Source organism: Salminus brasiliensis, chromosome 2 (assembly GCF_030463535.1).
Source record: "Salminus brasiliensis chromosome 2, fSalBra1.hap2, whole genome shotgun sequence".
Classification (NCBI taxonomy): domain Eukaryota; kingdom Metazoa; phylum Chordata; class Actinopteri; order Characiformes; family Bryconidae; genus Salminus; species Salminus brasiliensis.
Window position 1 is genome coordinate 58056120 of NC_132879.1, and position 27232 is coordinate 58083351.

The window sequence follows — 27232 nt, forward strand, 5'->3', positions numbered from 1 at the left end:
CACATCCTGTACCCTGTCAGACAAATGAAAAACAGACGTACGGGCAGTAGTGGCTCAGTGGTTAGAGTCCTGGGTTACCAAACAGAGTTGTGGGTTTCATACCTGGGTTTGCTAAGCTGCCACTGTTCAAGGCTTTTACGCCTCTTTGCTTCAGGGGGTGCTGTAGCATGGCTGACCCTGTTTGTTTTTAAAGAGGAATTCTGTTGTATTGTTAAAGTATGAATATTATATGTTTTGCATAAATAAGATAATAATTATCCTACCTGTATAACATGATTCACAGAGAAGAGCTTTGGACAAAAGTATAAAACTGGGTGACATAAGCTTGTAGGAAAGAGCCATGCCAAAATAATAAATCCAATCTTACAAACTATGATCTAAACCCTACCTGCTCATCTCTTACCTTCTCCCACCAATTATGTTCAATGCGATACTAGCCAGGTATTACAGCAAAGCCTGTTTCTCAAATTAGACTCACAATAAACCAAGAAACCTCCTAAAAGTGGTCTGACAGAATGAATTTCCAGGACAGAAGGAAGAGAGGGTCCTCAGCTTCTCTCCCAGACCATACCTCAACAACTCCCCACTTTTATGGTGGATGTTTCCATCATGCCTGGTCAGGCGTGGCAGTGGAAAACCAGGAAACACTTGCAGAGATGGGACGATGCAAGACTTTAATAAGCCCAGTTAGGACAACCAAGACAGCAGCAACAGAGGGACAAAACCAACAAACAATACAAACTGGACCAATCAGACTGGACTTCAACAAAACAACAAACAGGGGACTGGGAAGAGTAAGGAGCTCGAGTATACGAGCAATTAACAAAACCAAAACAGGGCAGGATAACCAACAACTACTGAGCCTAGCTCAGGAGGGGACAGAAACCCACCTGCAGCACCTGGGTGCTAAACAGGGCCGGGATATTAATAACAACAAAAAGCCACAAGCCGGGCTCGGGCCTACACAAACAAAAAAACCAGGACACCCAGAGCAAAAGGGCTAAGCTAACACAGAAACCAAACAATAACAAAAGCATTATTACCCAAGATAAACAGAGCACCAGAGACGGGGCAGAGAAGGACACGACTAGAGCAGGCTGTGGAACTCTCTGGACCTTGGAAGTTTCAGTGAATTCACAGCAACCAGTTCATGAAGGCCTAAGGCTTTCGTAGCCACCGTCCCAGGAAAAGTTACAAAAGTGGCAAAGTTACAAACTTCACTGCACTACATCAAAGACAAGGCTCAGATCTTTGACATAGTGTAATGTAGCGTGCAACCTCACATCCTGTACCCTGTCAGACAAATGAAAAACTCTCATGGGAAAAAGACTTATGGGCAGTAGTGGCTCAGTGGTTAGAGTCCTGAGTTACCAAACAGAGTTTGTAACTTCGCCACCGTCCCAGGTGAGGTGCATGAGGTTAACGATGGGGGAAGCGACTGCAGTGCGCATGATCAGCCACTCTCCAGAAGCTTGGCTGCTGACAGGGCTCTTGGGCGGAGCCCTGGGATTGCCCCAGGGAAGAGCACGAGAATGAGGTCCTGACAGTTTCCCAAGTGGCAAATCAGACACCTCCTCCCACTCAATGACCACAAACAGAAAACCCCCCAGAGTGGATATTATGACCAGGGGTTATAGCACCTGCAAATGAGGAAATGCCAGTATTAGGTGTTTTTTTATTATTAATATTATTAAAAGTTACAACTATCAACTTTGACTTACTGTGATTCTGACTCAGATGTTTGCTCCAACCTAGAAAGTAGATCTCATATCTGCATTGGCCCACAATTTCCGTAATGTCTAATGGATACTGACCATTTAAAAAATGTACATTTAGTTAATGTCAACTTTTTATTATTTTATTACTTTATTTAACAGTTTAACTCAATATGGAATTGTGACTGGATCACCTCAGAGATCAGTGAAGCCTGTCCATCCACCCACCTCTTGTTCAAAAAAGTGTCACTTTATTAAAAAAAATAAGATATAAAAGGACAAAACACAGATCAGATAGTAAGAGAAATCATACCAGTGATGCTGAGATGAATGAAGACCTTAAATAAGGTACAATATTCAAATCATGTTTCATCATCAGGTCCTCACACTTTAATAACGACTGTATTTATTTCTTCATAACAGAATCTCTGTGTGTGAGGGTGAAGGAGAACAGGCGTGCAACTCTTCCCTGTGGAAAACTAACTAAAGGGAAAGTGACCTGGAGCAGAGACATCAATGGAGAGAGAGTGGACATTCTGACCACTAATGATGGAGAGCAGACCAAACACATCACTGATTCAGACAGACGTTACAGTTCAGGAGCTGATATAGTGCTGATTATCTTCAAAGCCTTACAGTCAGATGCTGGAAGATACTACTGTAATGGAACTACAGTGGAGCTGACCCTGAATGAAACCTGTAAGTGTGAAAATCTCTCAGTACAAATAAGCTCCATCTCTCAGGAACTGAAACCTATAGATGCTTCCAGAATGATTGACATTCTTCGTTAGGAAAAGCTTTAAAGCAGCAGTATGTAGCATTCTTACCTTAAATCAGCTGCAGGGTGAACGGCGTCTCTGTAATTTTACACTGCTACTGCAATATGGATCGTTGGTGGAGCTTCATGAGACCTCTCTCCAGCACTCAGTCCACATGTTTCTCTACCTTCAGATGCTGCTTCTGCATCTCTCAGCTTGTCCAGAAATGTGTATAGCGTGTCTTTCAGGGGTGGCTCAAAGCACTTATTCCACTTTCCATCTGTAGGGGGAGCCCAGGAGAGAGAAATGTCAATTCTCACATAATTTAAAATGCTTTTAGAAATAAATCACTTGATCCTTGATCCTATCACCTTGATAAGTAAAAACAAACATTATACAATTTTGACCTAAATAAATATATGTTTTTCTCTGTGTTCTAGGTTTACAACATTTAACCACATCCACATCTGATCCAACATCTACTAAACCAACAGAAGCTTCAACCAGCACTTCAACTGAAAGCTTGTCTAGTAAAGCTATGAACTGCTCCTCTGTTTCTATCACATATTTAAGCACTAAAGCCTTCTGTCTAATTGAGTTTGAGGATTTGATGAAACTGTACATGTAAATATGACTCACTGAGGTATTGAGGCGGCCATTTTGAAGTCAGCCATTTTGGATCCAACTTTAGTTTTTTCAATGGGAAGAGGGTCATGTGACACATCAAACTTATTAAGAATTTCACAAGAAAAGATACGAGATGTGCAGCACCTGAAACTACGGATACTACAGTTTTTTCTTGTTCTTGAACCATTGTTTTTCTTGTGAAATTCTCAATAAGTTTGATGTGTCACATGACCCTCTTCCCATTGAAAAAACTAAAGTTGGATCCAAAATGGCCGCCATGGTCACCACCCATCTTGAAAAGTTTTCCCCCTCCCAATGTGCCACAAACAGGAAGTTAATATCACCAACCATTGCCATTTTATTTAGGTGTATCCATATAAATGGTCCACCCTGTACTGTGTGTTGGTCAATCCAGTGAGTGCTGTAAATGCAGGCCTTTTCTATGTGGACCTGGTCCCAACCGTACTCTGGAGCGGTTCGTGTTGAGAACATGAGCTGACCTTGATCTGACCAATGTTTAGGTGCACTGCACAATTTTGAGCCACACTGCTCCCGTAGCCAGGTGTTAACCTGGTGTACTGCCCAGGTCATAACTTTCATTTGAGGCTCATTTGGTAGACTGGATCATCCAGGTTTGCCTACGCTACCTTAAGCTTGGCTTTTTACCACTTTACCGTGTACAAATAAGGGGGGAAGTGTCCTTTTTGAAAAAGGAGAGCTCCACATTTTTGCTGAATCTTTTTGAGCAGTCAATCGCACAACATTTTTGATGTTTTTATGTTAGCAGCATTCACACTGAACGCTAACCCTGCCACTCAGTCCCTGAGGAGAGCATTCAAACCTCTGACCACAACTAAATGTAGTGATTTTAACAGTGTGTGTTGGAACTTTATTAATTAATGGTCCAAAATAGTCTAAAACTGCTGAACTGGAATGTCATTCCTTGCAGTGCAAATGCATATGTTCTATTGCAGGGATCTGGACAGTCCTCATAGTCGTGGGGAGTGGTGGTGGTCTTCTGCTGCTAGCACTGGCTTCTCTTCTCACAAGACAGTGTTTTTTAAAGAAGGGCGGTGAGAATCTCCTGTTCTGTTCCTTCACAGCAATTTAGCTCCCCCTGTTGACTGAATGAGTGATGTGCACTAACTCTGCCTTCTTTCTGTCTGATGTAGCAGAAGAGGATGAGCTATTGTCTGAAGACGTCTACACTTCCATTGAATATGTCTCCTTTAATAAAGCATGAACAGGTACTGAGATTTTCACAACACTGGAAAAGATCTTCACTGTGAGGAGATAAAGTGTAGCACTAAGCAGATACACACTTTCTCTCTGTGGCTTTCTTTTACTTAACCCTACTGACTGAAATGCATAGAAGAACCTTTTAGTTCTAACGTTTTAGTGTTACCTTTACTTGGGTGAGGTCCATAGGCATCAAAGTCTAAATAGAGTTCTGGCTAAATGTGTTGGGCTGAGATACTGGGTGTGGATGTTCTGATCAGTGTAGTCTGCTGTTATTTTAGGTGTTTATGTGTAGGTTGTTGCGTCTGATGTTGATAGGGTGGTATTCCATTGAATGGCACTTCAGTATTGTGCCAACACATTTTTTCTTGTGTACTTTTATGGTGCCAACAGTGAAATATCCTGAAGAAACAGACTCATGGAAGACATGGAAGACTGGAGATTCCTTCACCTCAAGCAATACGGTCAACAGTGGAGCTGCAGCTTCACCAAAGACCTAGAATAGTTCCTGGAGTACCTCTGAAGTGCACAGCCTAGTATCTTCTCTGCTCTTACCCCTGTTTATTATCTGATTAGTTGGAAAAGGCCATAGTAGGATGCACTGCCATACACCACAGGTTCGCTGGTCCTGCACATTTTAATATTTTTATATGATTTAATTATGTTATATGATATGATATGACACATAATACATGATATATGATATATTATATGAAAATATTTTATATTATATTATATTGTATGATGTCTTCATTAAAGTGGAAGATGTACTACTTCAAACACTCCACTGCAATATTAATGAAACCAATTTATAAATGTTAGATGTAGTCAACATGTGTAGTCAACATTACTTATTTAAAGATTATACTAAAATTGTAATTTGAGTGAACTTACTTACTTCACAGCAATAATTTTTTACTTTTTTTGATGATTATTCTAAGGATTATGTGGGCCCTACTGCTTTCACTGGATCATTACATGTAACTTTACTTGAGACAGCCCGTCAGGAAAGAGGGTGGGGAAAACTGAACTGGTGCTACAGTTCTACTCACATCTGTAAAAACAAAATAACTCACTTCTTACTAAGGGATCCTTCTCCCCTATAAGTAGGGCAATAAGTGCTGGTCTCTATGGTCAGTTCATCAATATGATGTGTGATGTGATGTCCAGCCACACACCTGTAAAGCTTTATCAACACATGTCACAGACGGGTTCCTGAAGGAAGCACACCCTCAATGCAGCTGATCATAGGATTGCTAGAACGGCAAACCATAAACACCTGTTTAGCTGCAAAAGACCTCCAGGAAGGTTTAGTGGACTCTGGAGTAGTGGTGCAGTATATGGGTGATGTATAGGTGAGGTAAACATGCCTCTCATTTTTTATGAAGCTGCAGCTTCATATTTTTAATTTGTTTATGTTTATGAAATATGATTAAGTTGTTTAGTTAAATTAATACAAATATTTTTGCTAAATATGAGTCAGTTAACTCATTTTTCTAAAGAGAATTAAAAGTGAAAACTGTTTCTTTTTTCTTGTTTTATTTTTTGCATTTTACAAAATGTCCCAACTTTTCCAGAAATGGGGTTTTGTACTTTTTCTAGGTACAAAAGTAGAAATACAAGTAGAAATGTTTAAATATGATGGTGCATAATTCTTACAAAACTCCCAGACTGAGAAATATTATGATATAAATAAATATTAATATTATTTCAGGATTTCAGATGACCTTATTTTAGTGGTGTGGACCTCTGTACTGAAATAACAAACTAAATAAAGTGATCTCCCACTCTTCCTCTTTCTCTGTCTCTTACTCACACACACACATACACACTTCCTAATTCATGACTGCTCTCACACACTTCTGCTCCAGTCCGCTCAGAATAACCCATCCCATGATGCCTCACTGCAGCTAAAACATCTGTTCACTGAATGGTGATGTCATCACCGTTCAGAGAAGTTTTAGAAAACTAAAGAGAACAGCTGAACAACATGTACCTGCAAAAGGTTGGGTACCCCTGCTCAGAGCTTTTGTCCATGTGAATAGCACCATGTGGGTACTAAACTGGAACTGATCTCCTAAAGGCAAAAAGGGGCACCATGAACAAGTTTAAGTCCCCCAAGAATTGAGCTCTCAGATGACTTTTACATAGAGCTCAGACCTTAATTAGCTTAATTATCACAGTCATCGTGAGGAAATTCCACCTCCTCAACCCTGCAGCTATGTAGGCTCCTGTAAGCAGCTGCAGAGCTCTCTGACCTCTACTGTACTCTTGATTGCTTGAAGACTTTTTATGAAGTGATGCATCCATTTCCTGAAGCTCTAAATCCATAATTCCCCCAAAAAGAGCCTAGAGAAAACCAAATACAAACATTGACCCTATAACACTTTGCCTCTCCTTGGGTTCTTTAAAGATCTAAGAGATCAAAGGTTATGGATTTGTGTATGACATGGTCAACTAGAGTGTCACAAATTTCCCTTCCCCCTCCTCCACCTCTTTCTCCTCCACCTCCTCCTCTTCCACCTCTTTCTCCTTCTCCACAATCTTCTGTTCCTCTTCCTTCACCTTGTCCGCCTCTCCCTCCTTATTCTCGTCCTCGTCCTCCACCTACTTCTCCTCCACCACCTTCTACTCTTCCTCCTCTTCCACCTCCTCTGGTATCCTTGACCTCTTCCTTCAGGTCTCTCTGGGTCCACGGTCTCGGGCCCTTTTATCAATCTATTGAAGGTTCTGATTGGTGCGTGATCAGGGTTGACTCTCAGTGTTTTCACATAGGTAGCTGTGTGCTAGGAAGGCTAGAAGAAGATAGCCTAGTCCTAATGTTATTATGGCACACTGTCAAAAACCCATCTAAATAAAAGGCTGATTGATTGTTTTGGAAGTTGGGATGTGATTAGGTCAAACTGGGAAGCGTTTTTGTTAAACTGGGAAGGGTTTTGGTTAAACTGGGAGGTGATTTGGTTGTACTGGGATGTGATTAGGTAAAACTGGGAGGCGTTTTTGTTAAACTGGGAAGGGTTTTGGTTAAACTGGGAGGTGATTAGGTAAAACTGGGAAGGGTTTTGATTATAATGGGATGTGATTAGGTCAAACTGGGAAGGGTTTTGATTATAATGGGAAGGGTTTTGGTTATACTGGGAGATGTTTTGGTTAAACTGGGAAGGGTTTTGGTTATAATGGGATGTGATTAGGTCAAACTGGGAAGGGGTTTTGTTAAACTGGGAGGTGATTTGGTTTAACTGGGAAGGGTTTTGGTTATACTGGGAGGTGATTAGGTTAAACTGGGAAGGGGTTTTGTTATAATGGGATGTGATTAGGTCAAACTGGGAAGGGGTTTTGTTAAACTGGGAGGTGATTTGGTTTAACTGGGAAGGGTTTTGGTTATACTGGGAGATGTTTTGGTTAAACTGGGAAGGGTTTTGGTTATAATGGGATGTGATTAGGTCAAACTGGGAAGGGGTTTTGTTAAACTGGGAGGTGATTTGGTTTAACTGGGAAGGGTTTTGTTAAACTGGGAGGTGATTTGGTTTAACTGGGAAGGGTTTTGGTTATACTGGGAGATGTTTTGGTTAAACTGGGAAGGGTTTTGGTTATAATGGGATGTGATTAGGTCAAACTGGGAAGCGTTTCTGTTAAACTGGTAAGGGTTTTGGTTGTACTGGGAGGTGATTAGGTTAAACTGGGAAAGGGTTTTGTTAAACTGGGAGGTGATTTGGTTTAACTGGGAAGAGTTTTGGTTATACTGGGAGATGTTTTGGTTAAACTGGGAAGGGTTTTGGTTAAACTGGGATGGATTTTGGTTATAATGGGATGTGATTAGGTTAAACTGGGAAGCGTTTCTGTTAAATTGGGAAGGGTTTTGGTTGTACTGGGAGGTGGAATGTGTCTTGGAGAGAGGGATGTGTTTGCTCAGCTGTAACGAGGCTCAGATGCGTCTCAGATCTACTCCTGAAGTGGGACAGACCTGATCCCGATACTGGAGACGCGTTCGTTGACCAGCTGTAGACGGTGTCAAAAAGGCAAACGTAGGCGCTTCCCAACAGCAGTTGTTTTTGGTGCTGATTAATGGGTATTGCGTCCTCTTTCAGAGAAGAGGTGTGGGAAGCTCATGTACATGCTGAAACAGGAGGAAATGTGTTTTTCTCACTCTGTGGTTAGCTTCTGTTTCAGTCTTCCGTTATATTTAAACCTCCACTGTCTCCTCTCTGTCACACACACACACTGCGAGAGTGTGATGGAGTGTGCTGGGGTTCTCCGTCTCCTGCTGTGGGCATGTTTTCTTCTGGTCAGCAGTGGTGAGTACTTTACACTCTCACTGATACAGATATACAGGACCACCGCACACTCCACCGTATCTCTCCAGCTTTAGTGTGTATCTCACTTCAGACTCGAGCATAGTTAAAGGGGCAAAGCACAAAAACAAGAGTCTGAGAGGTCAGACAAGAGGTCAGAACACAAGAAAATACTAAAACAAGAGGTCATGCAGACATTATTTATCAGGTTTAGTTAATGTGCTTATCCTGCGCCGTAATAAATACTTCACCTGTTAAAAAAAAAAGACTACATGAGGTAACAGGCATTTAAACTGGGTTTATTCAGCTCAGATATTCAAAGTATTTACCTCAGTTAACCACTTAACACTCATTAAGGCTTGAAAGTGCATTACTCAGTAAACACAGGAACGTCTGTAAAAACTAGTGGGGCTTTTCTCTGGTAAGAGACATCTGCAATAAAACGCTCAATTGCTTGTTGGATAAATGATGACAATGTAGAAAACCTGGCCCCCAAAACTAGAACCTGAATTTAAAATAACAATAATTTAAATACATTCAGAGTTTATAACATTTTAAAGCCTAAAAATGTAAGAAGTATTTTGTAATAAGTGCAGTGCAATGTTGTCCATGTTATTCCACACTGTGGAATAATCCACAAGTGGTTTGTCTGTCCATCCGTCCACGACTTCAAGTGGTAACGAGCAGTTGAACTGGGTTTATTCAGCTCAAACAGACAATTGGAACGAACCGTTATTGAATTCAGAGTATTTAAAAGAACACACTGTTCTCTTGCTTGTAACCACACAAAGTTTTCTGATTTTACAGTTCATTAGTGTCTGTATTTCAGTCTCTGTAAATCTTTAACCCTTATTTACATGCAAAGGTGGATTACTCAGTAACAACATATTTCTGAATCTGAATCTTGGACCAAAGATCTATTTAATTTATCTTTTTGTGATGAAACAGGATGTGGTTTTGATGATGCAGTGCAGACTCACAGTAAGCAAAAGATATCTGAGTGGCATTTAGTTTAAGTGTGAGTGAATCCTGGCTCCAGTTAAGGGTCACCACAGTCTGTTGGAACACAATGATTTGTACAGAGTAGTGGAGAACATTACTGCTGTTTTGACAATAAACACATTACCATTACCAACAAATTCATACCTGTCTTATCATTGCCTTCCTTTAGTGCTAAAGAGTGGCTACTGATGGTTGTTATGGTGTTGCAAAGTGGTTGCCAGGCACACTTTAGCTTATTTAGAAGCTTTTGAGCCTCTAATGATCTGCTATGTTTCAATAAAGACTTTTCTAATCATAAAATCATCATCAAGTAGTTGACAGAAAATTCAATATGTTTAAAACTAGAGTGTTTTTTTGACCTTCTGACCAATAATTGAAAAAAATAAACACTAAATATAATATATAATTATAATATAATATTCCAGTTTTACTAAAATAAGTTCAGAAATTTTAATAAACAATATATTGACATAAATTAAAGTATTATATCAATTAGTATTAGAATATAATGTATAAATTATAAAATTTAATTAATGAACTTATTTTGATTGGGGATGTATTGCGCACAGCAAGTTTGTTATACTTTTATATAAGCCTGTACTCCTTGCTTTAAAAACATACTCATGTAATTTAAAACTCAAAAACCTGTGTTATTGTGGCTCATGTTGTAAATGGATAATCCACCAGGAATGTGAAAAAAAGCATTTATCTGAACATTTTCTTATTTATATAATCAATTATTTTGTAATATTATTTTTATAATATATTATAACATAACTGAATATATTATTGCTGTTTATATGTTTCCTATTTAGTATTTAAGGTCATTTTACCACATTAATGCCACAGAGGTCTCCAAAACTCAAAATGTATCAAATACGATACACTTGGCTTTGAAGGGTTAAGATTACGGACAGGTAAGAAGGAGGGTGATTATACATTTACATCCCATTTACCTCCTTTGTTTAGACACATATAAGGGGTGGACACTATGCTTTATATGATTGGTGTACTAGTTGAGAATAAGAGTAGTTGTTTTACTTCATTTTTATGTTAGTTTCTTAGGTGAGTAAAATAATATAAGATAAAATTCCTGGATTTAATCATTGGGGTTACACACCCTTCACCCATATTCTAATCACCTTCTACAAGGTGAGGTCTTCACAGGGGTCATCAGGTAGGCACCTCTGTCAGTGTTTTGCTGAATTAAGCCTATAACACCTCCGGTAGAACCATACTGGCCTTCATTGCAACTAAGGCCAGACCTAGCCCCACTGGCACCATGAATGCATATTGAGTACCACCAATTCCATGCAAAGTCTGCACACAACCATATAACCTATATTTCCCATAATGCTATACCTGCACATTAAATCATACACCCAATCCGAACTTCGAGCCCTTCTGATCCCCAACCACTGATTAGATCTTAGAACAGCACCCAGCTTCATAACTTCAACAGATCACACCACCAAGGATGTGGCAGACTTCACACTTATCTCCTCTGGTCTAATATAGGCCTGCCTCCCACGTTCTTTCACCTCGGGCACCAGATCTGCATCTGCATCTGCACCTCTTCCTTTCAAAAGTTCCATCATCTTCATCTTAAAATAAACCGTTTGCTTTCTGAGCACACCATCATATCCGGTATCTGCATCGAACAACAGCTGCAGATCTTCCTCTTCAAAAGATTTACCGATATTCGCACACTGCACTCGTTCTCCATTACACTGCCCTCCATCCACAAACCTAATTGCCCAACGACCACTACAAATTGGCTTCTTATCAGAAGCTCCTGCTAAAGAAGTGACTTGGTTAAATAGGGTTAAATAAGATTAGGGGTTGTTTTTTTTATGGTTATTAAATGTATTCTTTGCTTTGGTGACATCATTGGATCAGTCATTGTTTCCTATTGTTGTTAAAGCTGTATACTGTCATGTGAATAATTAGAACACCCAATGAAAACCCAATGAATATTTTTACATATCTGGATCTTATCTTTGTGATCAACACTGAGGTAATGTAACTAAACACAAACTGAACATAACTACCAGCAACCAGCACTGCTCCCAGTGGACTACATATACACACACACACACACACACACACACACACACTTAAACTACACATGTTCAGGGAACAGAGGTCCCTCAATGTAAAAATACTATGTGCAATACCCCCCCCCCACACACACACGTGCAATTAAGAGTCATTTGCAATAATCTGTAAATAATATTGTTATTGCTTTTTAATTCTTATTTATATTGTGTTTATAGTGTAAATTATTTATCTATATTTTTTGTAACTGAGTGTCTTGCTATCCCTTTCTGCTGTGACACAGAGAATTTCCCCACTGTTGGACTAATAAAGGACTGTCTTATATTATAACTAAAGAAATGTCTTAAAAAATCAGTTATTATTATAACTAATAGAAATGTAATTTAATTACTACTTAAAATGTGTAAATGTGTGGATGATCAGAACATGGTTGGAGAGGATTATTCTGGAGGAGTCTGGAGTCTGATTTAAACTTCAGACGTTTAGTCTGGTCTGATCTTGATTGATGGTTGAAGTGAGGGGTGAAGATCACCATCATGGCCAGATCCAGAGAGCTCTCTGAGGTCTTCAGGAAGAAGGGTGGAGATGCAGAGGAGTTTAAAAGGATCTCAGAACAGTTAGAAATCAGACACTCCACCCTTCACTAAATCATTTACCAACATTTCCAAGTAAGACCGTCAGCCCAAGATCAGTGTCCAACAATTCTACAATGTCATCATTGGATCTACATGTAACTCTCGCCACAGTTGATTTCAAATACAGCATCTACCATCAGAAAGAGACCAGTTGGGGAACTGAACCCTATTTACCTCAAGAAAAGTAGCAAAGTTACCTACTTCACTGTACTACATCAAAGACAAGGCTCAGATCTTTGACATAGTGTAGTGTAGCGTGCAACCTCACATCCTGTACCCTGTCAGACAAATGAAAAACAGACTCAGTGGTTAGAGTCCTGAGTTTGTAACTTCGCCACCGTCCCAGGTGATGTGCAATGAGGTTAACGGTGGGGGAAGCGACTGCAGTGTGCATGATCAGCCACTCTCCAGAAGCTTGGCTGCTGACAGGGCTCTTGGGCGGAGCCCTGGGATTGCCCCAGGGAAGAGCACGAGAACGAGGTCCTGACAGTTTCCCAAGTGGCAAATCAGACACCTCCTCCCGCTCAATGACCACAAACAGAGAACCCCCAGAGTGGATATTATGACCAGGGGTTATAGCACCTACAAATGAGGAAATGCCAGTATTAGGTGTTTTTTTATTATTAATATTATTAAAAGTTACAACTATCAACTTTGACTTACTGTGATTCTGACTCAGATGTTTGCTCCAACCTAGAAAGTAGATCTCATATCTGCATTGGCCCACAATTTCCGTAATGTCTAATGGATACTAACCATTTAAAAAACGTACATTTAGTTAATGTCAACTTTATTCAACATTTATTACTTTATTTAACAGTTTAATTCAATATGGAATTGTGACTGGATCACCCCAGAGATCAGTGAAGCCTGTCCATCCACCCACCTCTTGTTCAAAAAAGTGTCACTTTATTAAAAAAAATAAGATATAAAAGGACAAAACACAGATCAGATAGTAAGAGAAATCATACCAGCGATGCTGAGATGAATGAAGAACTTAAATAAGGTACAATATTCAAATCATGTTTCATCATCAGGTCCTCACACTTTAATAACGACTGTTTTTATTTCTTCATAACAGAATCTCTGTGTGTGAGGCTGAAGGAGAGCAGTCGTGCAACTCTTCCCTGTGGAAAACTAACTAACGGGAAAGTGACCTGGAGCAGAGACATCAATGGAGAGAGAGTGGACATTCTGACCACTCACAATGGAGAGCTGACCAAACACATCACTGATCCAGACAAACGTTACAGATCAGGAGCTGATATAGTGCTGATTATATTGAGAGTCTCACAGTCTGACGCTGGAAGATACGACTGTAATGGAACTACAGTGGAGCTGACCCTGAATGAAACCTGTAAGTGTGAAAATCTCTCTGTGAATATTAGCTTTATTCATAAGCTACAGTGGCTTCCAGAATAATGGACATTCATTGTAAAGAAAATCTGAGAAAATATGTTGAAAAGTTTGTCGTTAAAACTGTAATTTCTAAAACAAAATAAAAATAAATAAATCTCTTAAGCCTACTTATAAAAAATAGCTGGAGGTGATGAATGGACATTTCCTGAGCCATTATGTTAGTCTGTCTCTGTGTTCCTACGATGTAAAATACTGCTATAAAATTAAACACAGCAGCAGTAAAACACTGTTCAGTATTTAAGATCTCTCAGAGTGTTTTAACAGAGAGGTGTAGGGGTCACTCTCTTGTACAGAGCTGATGAACACTCTGTACACAGGTTTTGTTAGATTATATTTTAAAATTACATGATTAAATTTCATTCAACACCTGGATGGAAACCTGGCTCATGACTACACTATATGTGTGTTGCCGTCATGAACAAACGATAAAATACCAGATGGATTTTTATTATCAGTTATTTCAATATGATAGAAATTAATCATAAATAAAATAGCAAAAAAATGTACTTTCATTAATGGACCAATAACCATAATAAATCAAATTTACCTCTGAATCATTTATCAGCTGCCAATTCTATACAGTTCAATTTCTTCAATGATTTGATTACAGTTGATGATATGATGATACACTGAGAGGATAAGTGGGGAGTGACTGTCCTCTCTACTGTCCAGGAAAGAAGGCTTTCTACTAGATTTTAGAGGAACAGTGCTGTGAGGATTTGATTGCATTCAGCAAAAAGAGCCTTAATGAGGTCAGGATGTTGGATGATGCCCATCATCACACCACCTCATCATCCCCAACTTCCCAACTCATCCCAAAAGTACTGGATGTACCACCACCATCATTCCAGAGAACACAGCTCTTCCACTGCTCCACAGCTCCTCAATGCTGGGGGGCTTTATTATACCCCTCTAGCCCACACCTGGCATTAGGCAGCATGGTGCCAATAGGGTCATGTTTATGATGGCTCCATCTGCAGATTGATGAAACATCATGTCAGCAAAAGTCAGCAAAAATTCTGAATGTCTGAATGTTATCTTCATGGTATTTAGTTTAGCCTTTTACAGCAGTCTAGACTTCACTATGGCCTTTTACCTGTTTAGATAATGGGATCGTCTTTGGTATTGAAAAATAGAGAATAGAATTGAGAATAGAACAGAAGTAGTATATTAATCCTGAAGGAAATTTCTTTCTTTAAGAGTGTAATTGTGTGAAAGTCGGCTATGGATTGTAGTGTAATGGATCCCAGAGTGTTTTCACTGTCTACTCAATACAAAAGCCATGAAGCCAATTCTACATTAGTCGAGGAGTAGATGCTGCAATGCCAAATTGGATCTTATTACATCAGGTTGTGCTCATTTTAGTGATATACTGTTCTCAGGTTACCAATGCATGGACAGATCTTTTATGACATGAAAATAAAATAAACAGAACCAACTAAACAAACTAAAACAGGTGTTTTCTGTATTGCAGGCCAAACCAGTGCAACCACACTCACAACTACAGGAACATCTACAAAACCAACAGCTGCTTTAACCAGTACTCCAGTGAAAGATCCACCTGGAGGAAATAATCTGGGTTTGTTGTGTGATACTCAACTAATGTTCTCTGACGATGTAGTAGTCTGAGGTTTCAGGGTTTTATTTATTTAACCAGTCAAGTCATTAAGGCCATGTTCTCATTTATAGTGGCAATCTTGCAAACAGCAGGTGTCACTTGAGGGAAAGGAGAAAATAGAAATACAAAAAGGAATGAGAGACTGAGGTAATGAGGTTAAGCTGTTTTCATGAGGATCAGCAGCAAGAAAACGTCCTCCAGTGCTGGAAGGAACACTGACTTCTAACTGTAAACATTAATTATCTGAGAAACTGTTGATAGAATTTCACCCACATTTTCCTACAATGCAGGATCTTCTCAGATTTAAGTGGCAGCTTCTCAACTGTAAACCAGGGAAGCCACTAATGAGACAACTCACTTTCTTACCCTCATGTATGTAATATAATTCATCAACTACTGGACCTGTTTTTAGTTTACCTGAATCAAACACGTTAGAAGAGGAAAATGGACCAGGCTGGGCCGGGCCGGGCTGGGCTGGGTTCAATTGGGTTGTGGGGGACTGCAAATTTTGCTGTGGTCTGTACATGCTTTTAAATAATGTATAATGTTAATGGTCTCATTAGTGTGGAGGGTACCTTCTCAAACCATCCCCAGTGTTTGGATGAGAATGGATCCTGACAGGTGATTTTGTGTACTCATAGTTCTCTGGGCAGCCCTGATCACAGCAGGAATTTGTGTGGGTGCTGTGCTTCTGGTGATGATCTGGAGATGTTTCAAAATGAAAGGTAATGATGATTTGCTTATCTAGTTATAAATATCAGCTTTTGTATTATTTTAATTAAGCCATTCTGCTCTTGAAGTCCCAATTGGTTCAAGGGAATAAAGCACTGTCATTATGACCAGAGGATTGCTAGTTCAAATCACGGTCATGCTGCTATCAGTTGGCGCAACTGACCTTGGCCTTGCTCTTCCAGAAAAAGAGGTGCTGGCAGGTTGGCACATGCTGGAGGAGGTGTATGTCGGTCTTCACCCTCCTAGTGTTGGGAGCATTGCACGTGATGGGGGTAGAATATGTATGGGTTGGGCAATTGGCGATCCAAACTGGGGAGATTATTAAACAGTACCCTTATTATTATTATTATTATTATTATTATTAATAAACTTAATTAGAACTAAAGAAATACTCTATCCACCATTTATGGATATTAAAAGAAAAGTTTTTTGGGGGAAAAAAGTTTTATGAGAACAACAAAGTTTCGTGTTTTGCTGGGCACAAAGTCAAGCAAAGCCAGGGACACATTTATGATACCATTAATGAGGACTCACCACCCACACAATCAGGTGAGTTTATTATTGATGTACAGATTTTAAATTCAGACAGAGCCCTGAGCTCATATAATCTTCTCAGATTCAGACCTGTACTCTACTCTACTCGCTAACGGTCCTGAAAATATCATTTTAAATTGAAAGATCTACAACACATAAGCTTTTCCAGACATCACTGTATGTTCTTTAGACTATTAGAGACTATTAGAATTAAGAATTACCAACAGGGTATTTGGATCAATAGCATAAAAACCCATTTTGTTCCCTACATGGTTCTTAACACGAATGTAACATCAGAATAGAACCATTACATAATGTGGTGGTTCTTTGAACTTTAATAAAAAGTTCCTTGCACTCATTTTAGCACCTATTTATGAACAAACTTTCCATTTGTATGGTTTTCCACACCTGTATAAGTTCCACAGTGTACGTTCTGGTCTGTGTCTAGCAGCGCTCAGTGTTGAGCAAACTCAGGGGCATGTCTACATCTCCATTGATGATGCCAGAGCAGCTCGACAGCCAGGTGAGTTTACTGTTCACTGAGTCAGCTGTTTTTATCAGATTAGTTCATCCAACTTTTCTACTAACTATAATTAATCATTTAATAATGAACAGTATTATATTAAACATATATTTTCACAATATCAGATATTTTGTATTTTTGTTGCTGAATACAATCAAATCTAATGGAAATCCTTCTTCCCTGGACAGTAGTAGAGACTTGTCCTTGATTTAAAATGAAGTAATGGAACAACAAACTTTCCATTTGTATGGTTTTCCACACCTGTATAAGTTCCACAGTGTACGTTCTGGTCTGTGTCTGGCAGCGCTCAGTGTTGAGCAAACTCAGGGGCATGTCTACATCTCCATTGATGATGCCAGAGCAGCTCGACAGCCAGGTGAGTTTACTGTTCACTGAGTCAGCTGTTTTTATCAGATTAGTTCATCCAACTTTTCTACTGACTATAATTAATCATTTAATAATGAACAGTATTATATTAAACATATATTTTCACAATATCAGATATTTTGTATTTTTGTTGCTGAATACAATCAAATCTAATGGAAATCCTTCTTCCCTGGACAGTAGTAGAGACTTGTCCTTGATTTAAAATGAAGTAATGGAAATAAGAAGGTGTCCCAATATGTTTGAACAGCTAAGTAAGACCTAATAGCTCTGTTTTGTTTTTAAATAATAGATCGCAAAATAAAATGTTACACTGCACTGTTATATACATTTTATCTGTTTATAACAAATGTACCAAAATATAGGATCTGATTTCACTGCATCTACAAATAATTCTCTCAACAATCAATAATGCTGCATTCCTCAGCCTGTGACCATCAGAAGACCAATGAACCCATTTACTACCTGGCAACCCATTCTGGAGTCCATATTACAGGTAAAAATGGTCAGTACTGTGTGTCCTATTTTCATAGCTTTCATGTCATTTGGTGTAAAATAGTTCCCGCTTTAAAACAGGAAATAGAAATGGTCAATAGAAATGCTGTCAAAGGCCAGTATATTGGACATACATGCATAAATGACATATAATGGGTAGAATAACCCTCCTGTGAAAAGACTTCACATGATATATATATATTATATATATTCCCTGGGGTATAAATATGACGTGACACAGAGGCCATTTCTCTTCAACATGGGAAAGACAAAGGAACATACCATTCAAGTAAGGCAGATGTGTGTTGACCTCCACAAGTCAGGCAATGGCTACAAGAAAATAGCCACTGACCTCCACCTGTCCATATCTACTGTCAGAGGAATTATTAAGAAGTTTAAAACAACTGGAACAGTGGTAAACAAGCCTGGATGAGGACGCAGGTTTATTTAGCCACCACGCTCAGTGAGGAGGATGATAAGAGAAATAAAAAGCTCTCCAAAGCTCACTGTTACAGAATTGCAACAAATGGTGGCTTCTTGGGGTCACAAAGTCTCCAAAACAACCATCAGGCGCTGTCTGCATGCCAGCAAGCTGTTTGGGAGGCATGCACTGAAAAACCCTTTTCTCACTCACAGTCATAAACACAGACGTCTGGAGTTTGGTAAGCAGTACTGGAACTTCAACTGGGACCGTGTGCTTTGGTCAGGTGAAACTAAGATAGAGCTTTTTGGCAACAAATGCTCTAAGTGGGTCTGGCATAACACAAGAGCTGAGTATGCAGAAAAGCACCTCATGCCTACTGTGAAATATGGGGGGGGATCAGTGATGCTGTGGGCCTGTTTCTCTTCCAAAGGCCCTGGGAACCTTGTTAGGGTGCATGGCATCATGAATGCTTTGAAATACCAGGACATTTTAAAACAAAATCTGGTAGCTTCTGCCCAAAAGCTGAAGATGGGTCATCACTGGGTCTTTCAGCAAGATAATGACCCAAAACATATGGCCAAATCTACACAGAAATGGTTCACCACACACAGAATCAAGCTCCTCCCATGGCCATCTCAGTCCCCAGACCTCAACCCCATTGAAAACCTGTGGGGTGAGCTGAAGAGGAGAGTGCAGAGGAGAGGACCCAGGTCGCTGGATGATTTAGAGAGATTGTGCAAAGAGGAATGGTCAAAGATCCCTCTATCTGTATTCTCCCATCCTGTGAAACATTATAAGAGAAGATTAGGTGCTGATTTGTTGGCAAAAGGGGGTTGTACAAAGTATTAACATCAGGGGTGCCAATAATTGTGGCACACATGATTTGATGTTATACAATTATTTCTTAATGTGGGATTTTTTTCCTACTGAATAAATTCACTTGAGTTAAACGTTGGATTTTACTCTTTTTTCCATCGTGGTCCTATATTATTTAGAAAAAAACTCAATTTATTAGAAGCTAAAGAACACATCTTAACCAGGGGTGCCAATAATTATGGAGGGCACTGTATCTTGAGATATTTAATTACAAAATAATTTAATTACACTGAGTTTTGGATGCACATGCTAGAGTTGACTCCTAGAGTGTGTCTATGAGTTTCACACAGTTCTCCAGTCATGTGACTCAGTCTCTTTTTGGGCAGAGATCACAATATTACAAGGTCAGCTGACAAGCACAGAAACAACGTCTTTGTATTCAAGAGGAAGTTCAACATAAGAATCTACAAAGCTGAATAACGGACAGTGGGGTTGAGGACATAATAGTTAATGGCATTGGTGACGTCTACAAGTCACAGTCAATAATGCTCTTAATGTTTTCTTATTATTGTATAGAAAAACACCTGAGATTTTATTTTTCAAATATTCCTTTTCTTGAGATAATTATCTCAAGATAATTAATGTGAGAAAAAATCTCACAAAACATGAACCTGTTGGCACCATGCTGCCTAATAAAGCCAGGCGTGGGGTAGTAGAGGGGTATAAAGCCCCCCAGCATTGAGGGGCTGTGGAGCAGTGGAAGAACTGTGTTCTCTGGAATGATGGTGGTGGAGCTTCATCCAGTACTTTTGGGATGAGTTGGGAAGTCTAGTAAATCTAGTAGAGACAGTTACACTCTTTTTTTACTTCCTTTGATTGCAGAAAAAGCCATGAATGACCCGGCGTCCCAATACTTTTGTCTATTATTCTTATTGGAAAACCTAAACATGTGTAGTATCTACAGAACTGGAGTGAAGAATTACATTGTGAAAATTACACCAATCTTTTTTTTTTTTTTTTTTTTTGTCTTTTGTAGAGCGAAGCAATCCCGAGCAGCTGTACGCCAAGGTCCAGAAACCCAAGAAGTAAATCACAAATGTGTCCTTGTTTATTTTTTGCTGTTTTTATGTTTCCTGTTTACCCATTATTAACAATGATATCTGCTTAAACTTCATGATTGTTTTTGTTCTTTGTTGTAAAGATAAATGAGCAGACTCAAACATTGACAAAAGGATTGAAGTGTTAAGAATCTGATGGAGAGTTATTACTGTGTTTACTGTCGAAATAAAAATTCAGACATAAAAGACTAAAATACTAAATGTGCAATATCTGTCCAATCCTCATGAAAACATAATTCTCTTATTATATAAATGATTCCATAATTTCTATGATTCCCATTCACTGTTTTAACTCATAAATGCCAATTTTGCTGAAATTTCAGATGACCATTATTGATGCTATTCTGAGATTGTCTGTTTAAATGGGTCAATATGAAAAAGGGACTAACTGATTCATTGACATTTGTGACTGCCATTAGCTAATCACTATTCAAACTTGAATGATACAACCAAGGACCCATTTGCCATTGTCTTGTACAGTTTTATTAAAATTGACCTCTGAAGGGCACTTCAAATGCATGGAACATTTATTATATCAGGCATTTCTATTCAAAATTTAATTTGTGTTGTCAAAAAAGTCAGAGTCAGCTTTATTGTCAAAACTGCAATATGTACAGGATATACAGAATATACACAGGATTAAATGATGTTACTATCAGACCCAACAACAAACATTTAAAGAAACATTAAACATTAAATAAACACTAAGCAAGAAATTATATTTTACTTATTTGTAGGAATGTAAGAGTTTAAAGTGTTTTATAAATAAGATAGAGGTTGCTGACATTTACATTAAAAAAACAAGGAAATTGGCCAATAAACAAATAGCAAAAATAGAACTTTGTAATTTTGTCTGTAGATTTCACCTCAAACCTGACACTGATGCAGTCTTTACACCCTGTAGGTTAATGATTATTATTCATTTGTACTTGTTGTTAAATTATGTTGACAGGTTGTTTTTTTAATGCAATTCAGCTGGTAAATATTAAAGTTGTTAAATATAAAAGGCCCATACTGGCTTAAACTCACTCAAGAAATGTTGGGTTGGAACCAAACCTGACAAATCGTTCTTAATGACTCTCTGACACAGCATGTTAGATTTGGATTGAAGTGGCCTTTTGAGGACATTACAATCCTAAATGTGAAAAATACTTGCACACTAGTTCTTAAATTTGGTCCAATCCTCATGAAAACAGGGTGAAAAACAGGCCATTCTTTTGGCATTATTAAAACAAACAAATATGACTTCCATCAGCCAATAAATGATGTGTCTCAGAGACAAACAGAATACACTTAGGTTGGCTTTGCATGCTGTCAACAAAAATGGACACACCCATTAAGGATGTGACAGCAGACTACCAGTGATCTACCAGTTGTGGTGCACAAAGGTATCTAGGGGCGCTATACGAGATAAACAACTGTATTTATGCAAGTGAACTGTGGACAAAGTTCAATCTTTGTATTTAAGCAGGGATACAAACCAAAATTTTAATTAGCAGCTTGGCATCATAAACATTTGTTTAGCTTTCTTTTCATTTTCATTCATTTAGCTTTCTGGAGGTTTAAGAAAGGGTTAAACAGGTAAAAAGCAAATAACCTAACTGGGCTGTGTAATTGTGAGCTATACTAAGCTTTAAACAAGTTGTAAACAAGAGATCCTCCATGTTCAAATAACAACAACTAAACAGCAGTCAAAATTTAATTTCCTCCAGAAACTAAGAGCCAATTTTGGCTTTATATATATATATATATATATATATTTATATATATATATATATATATATATATATATATATATTTATATATATATATATATATATAAATGAAAGGTCAGTTGGTCAGTATGTAATTTAAACCTCAGCATATATTATCTTGTTAATTTATCCTTCTATGGTTTCTTTTGGCCTATAGGTCTATTAGGCCTCCCTAATGCCATATTGGGGGTTGAAGACATAATAGTTAATGGCATTGGTGACATTAACAGGTCACAGTCTGTAATCTCAATGTTTCCTCATTATTGCCTAGAAAATCTCCTGAGATTTAATTTTTCCAATTACTTTTCTCAAAATAACTATCTCAAGATAATTAATGTGAGAAAAGAATCTCATGTCATTTTCCAAGAAGGCATTTTATTCATGAATATTTATAATCCATTTGTATATATGTCCAACTGTTTGTGTACACCCCTTCTATTGCTGACACAGATGTGCAAATGCATACACAGCTTGTCTAGTACTGTAGAGAGGTACTGCCAATAGAATAGGACTCTCTGAAGCAGATAAACATGAACCTGTTGGCAGGTGTGGGCTATAGAGGGGTATAAAGCCCCCCAGCATTGAGGGGCTGTGGAGCAGTGGAAGAACTGTGCTCTCTGGAATGATGGATGGTGCTTCATCCAGTACTTTTGGGATGAGTTGGGAAGTCTAGTAAATCTAGTAGAGACAGTTACACTCTTTTTTACTCCATTTGATTGCAGAAAAATCCATGAATGACCAGGCGTCCCAATACTTTTGTCTATTATTCTTATTGGAAAACCTAAACATGTGTAGTATCTACAGAACTGGAGTGAAGAATTACATTGTGAAAATGACACCAATCTTTTATCTTTTCTTTTTTTTTTGTCTTTTGTATTTGCCTTATGTTAAGTATTGCATATTGCCTTATACTGTTATGAAAAATGAACAGCTTTAATGCAAGTCCATGTGTAACTGCCAACATCTGCATGCAAGAAGGATCCACATCAGTGCATTAAGTTGCATCATGCTCACATGGCTTGAAAACCACATGTAGCTGCTAACAGCTATGTTTTTATGTTCAAATTAGTTGGATGATCTAAAACATTTAACTGTGCCAAACACTGAACACAGTGGGACTCTTACAGCTGCCTGTGAGGCATTATGGGAAGAGTTATTGTGATAGAAGTGAGAGAGCGAGCAGAAGTTTGAGATCAGTTGTGGTTTAGGAAGTGTGTGTGTGTGTGTGTGTGTGTGTGTGTGTGTGTGTGTGTGTGTGTGAGAGAGAGAAAGAATAAGAGAGCTTTATTTAGGATGTGAAACTAGAACCCGTCATGTACTTTCTCAGAACTGGCTGGTCTACAATCTCGACGACTCATGTAGGATGTCACAAAGAACCCAGATGAACAGCTGAAGAACTGAAGGCCTCACTTGTCTCAGTTAAGGTCAGTGTACAGGTGTACACTGTCCTATACAGTGTATAAGAGAGAGTAGTAGATGAACTGATCTCCAAAAGGCAAAAAGTTAAAGATTCCACTTTTATTTCAACACTTCAAGCATGTTAAGCATATTAGCTTTGTTTTGTACAATTCTAGAGTTAAAAACCAAAGGAACACCAGGCACATGTTTGGCCCCAAGAGATTTAAGCTCTCAGGACGGTTTGCCTCAGACCTTCATTAGCTTCATTAGCTTGTTGGGGTTACGGCTTGTCACAGTCATTGTGAGGAAAGACCAAGTGATGCAAATTTCAGAGCTTTAAAAATACTAAATCCTCAAACGTCATCCCAACAGTCAGCAGTTATGGTTTCCTATAAGCAGCTGCTGAACACTCTAAACATTACCATAACTGATGCCCACAAAGCAGGAGAAGACTAAAGGACAGTTTTAGATAAGTTCAGTTCCTCAGTTAGATGTAATTAAGAAATGGGAACTAACAGCAGCGGTTGGAGGGTTAGTTGGGGTTATGAGGTCACTAGAAAGACAAGACAGAAGCCCTGTTTGACTGAAAATGATATTCAGGAGGATTTATCAGACTCTGGAGTCTCTACTCTACTGTGCAAAAAATAATTGTTTGCCTTGAATATAAACACATTTGATTATTGTAATTTAAATGATTCGATTTGATGATTCACTTCAGATCAAAACAAACTCTGTATGACATCACATTTGGGTTATTCCAGAAATTTGGTGCCTTTTGATATGTTACACTTGTTGCACGTTTGTTAAACTTTTAAAGCTCAAGCATGGATGTCCAACTATTACAGATATATGCATAACTGAAAGACTAATGTCTATGTTAAGTATATGATTATCTATATGCTGATATGCCCCTTTTACCTTTTAAGTGATTTTTTTACATTGGTCCTTTATATAAAAAAAACAAACAAACAAAAAAACACATTGCATGGAACATACAATAAATATTTTTAATAGAATGTTGTCATCTTTTATTGGATTATGTACAAAATATGTATTATTATTGTATTATTATTTTTTTTTATCACATAACTATTATGTCTTCAAAAAATAAATAATAAATAATAATAAAAATGTTGTAACACCACATGATTTTAGAATTTTAACATAGGTAAAGGGGGTCATAAAAAGCAGGTCACAACTGCATTTTACCCTTAAAATCCATTTAATGTTGCAACGTTCTTATATTGTATTATTATCTGCCTCACTCCCATTTCTCCCTCTCTTTTTACAGGTACTGCCTCCTTCTTTCAGAATCAGAATTTCCATGTTCCCTGTAACACTTCTGTTTCTAAGCTCCATTTATGGACATTCTTTAATAAATGAACATGTATCATCAGTGATTACTATTTATTCATATTTATTAATATTTGACAATTATTATTTTAACCAAAATAAATAATAAAGTTACATAAAACACACATGCACTTCACAGTACATACACTTCACTACACCCTGTTAGGTCTTGTTAGGTGGGCATCTCAGTTTAGCATCTCAGAAATAAAACATATAACAGACTGGTTTATGGTTAGGATTTTAAAAATGTTCATTATTTTAGAAGGAAAAATAATGTTTAATATAAAAAATAAACGTGGTTTAATATTGTAATATAATGTGGTTTAATATTTTACATCAGCCATCAGAACTGGGGGTGCAAAAAGTAACAAATTACAGAACTGACCCATTCCCTCATCTCACATAAATCTAAAATCAAAGAGACAGAATATGCTGATTAATGAGGAGAAATGTTCTCTTTTAATGGGGGCGAGAAGTGTGGGAACATTTTTGATGCCAGACACCTTCACCACACACCTTCACCACACACCTTCACCACACACCCTTCACCACACACCTTCACCACACACCTTCACCACACACCTTCACCACACACCCTTCACCACACACCTTCACCACACACCCTTCACCACACACCTTCATCGCACACCTTCACCACACACCTTCACCACACACCTTCACCACACACCTTCACCACACACCTTCACCACAGCAGGAGTAAGTGTTTTCTCTCTCTGGTGATTTATTTCTAAACCTCCACCATCTGGTCTCTGTCACACACTGTGCTCTGAGAGTGATGGAGCATGTTGGGTTCTTGTGTCTCCTGCTGTGTGGACATCTACTCCTGGTCAGTAGTGGTGGTGAGTACCTCACCCTTCTATTTTATCCCCTGAGAAACCTACAGCATCCACGGTTCTATCAACCGACTGTGAGAAGCTCATACATGCGCTTGTGTCGTCTTGTATGATTGTATGACACACGCTTGTGTGTTGTGACTTTTATCTAAATTACCCAAAAGCTCTACTGTTAGTTTACTGAGAGTTAAGAGTGCTGTGTTAACATCTTAACATATATAATAATAATAATAATAATAATAATAATAATAATAATAACAATAATGGTCATTAGGATCCACTGGAGTGGAAATAAACCTCTACTGTTTCCAACAGTAAATTAGCAAGCTGCTGTTTTTCTAGGTGGGCATGGGCTTTTTACTGGGACCCATTTGGGTTTCCCTTCATTACAACACATCTTAATCTCACAGGGGTTCCATTTAGGCCCCATATGCAGTGTGTAATCCAGATTGGGCCCATGTTTACCCCTCCTGATCCTGATTTATTTGGAAAGTCCACATTCAGATCTGTTGATGTTCACCTGAGATCACTGATCTAACAGGTCTAATACAGAGCATCTCAACACTCTCAACCTGCTGCTGACACCAATCTGGAACTGGATCTTAACAGGAACCAAGGGACCAGGATGAGGGTTAGAATTAGATTTTGGGTTGAGGTTGAGGTTGAGGTTGAGGTTAAGGGTTAGGGTTAGGGTTAGGGTTAGGGATAGGATTAGGTTTTGGTTAGGTTTTTCTTAATGTGAGTAACAGATCAACTGTAAATCTACTACATCTTTAAGATATTACCAGTTTTACTGGGACTATTACACTGTTATGCTTTTGATGTGTTACTGATACTCTGGAGTTTATTAAACATTTACAAAGATATATTTTGTCTCTTCTCCACTGAGGAATACTACATCTTTTAATAAAAGAATCTTAAGGCCTAGTGCTGTAAGCTTTATGGAAACATTATGTAGTGACTAGTATACAAAAAATATCAGCTTCAGAGAGAACGGTGTCTCTCATTTCCAATCTAGCTGCACAAGACCAAAACACAAAAAGCTGTCATATTAGTGTAAAATCCTCTAATATTGCTATACCGCCTCAGTCCACATGCTTCTATACCTTCAGGTGCTGCTTCTGGATCTCAGCTTATCCATAATATCCATAAAAGGGTGTGTTACACTCCCCTACACAACTGTTGAAGGAGCATTGTATTTATTTATTTCTTCATAACAGAATCTCTGTTTGTGCAACCCTGTGTCGTGCAACCCTTCCCTGTGGAAAACTAACTAAAGGGAAAGTGACCTGGAGCAGAGACATCAACGGAGAGAGAGTGGACATTCTGACCACTCACAATGGAGAGCTGATCAAACACATCGCTGATCCAGACAGACGTTACTACACAGCTGATTTAGTGCTGATTATCTTCAGAGCCTCAGAGTCTCAGAGTCTCACTATAATAGTGATAATAATCGACTGTAAGTAACAGTAAAAACTCGG

At 38.4% G+C, this 27232-nt stretch overlaps 1 protein-coding gene and 1 long non-coding RNA gene across 2 annotated transcripts; both read left to right on the forward strand.

Annotated features, from left to right (window-relative positions):
- The first annotated feature begins 2144 nt into the window (after positions 1–2144).
- Positions 2145–5045, forward strand: LOC140550192 (uncharacterized). The gene is made up of 5 exons (XR_011979062.1): positions 2145–2414; positions 2914–3003; positions 4075–4173; positions 4273–4347; positions 4733–5045. It is a non-coding gene; the product is annotated as an uncharacterized lncRNA (long non-coding RNA).
- Positions 5046–12682: 7637 nt separating this feature from the next.
- LOC140549745 (uncharacterized) lies at positions 12683–20879 on the forward strand. The gene is made up of 8 exons (XM_072673491.1): positions 12683–12806; positions 13408–13683; positions 15220–15324; positions 16005–16088; positions 17078–17152; positions 17457–17528; positions 17964–18041; positions 20308–20879. The coding sequence occupies exons 1-8, from the start codon at positions 12683–12685 to the stop codon at positions 20358–20360; spliced, it is 867 nt and encodes a 288-aa protein (XP_072529592.1). The 3' UTR covers positions 20361–20879.
- The last annotated feature ends 6353 nt before the right edge of the window (positions 20880–27232 follow it).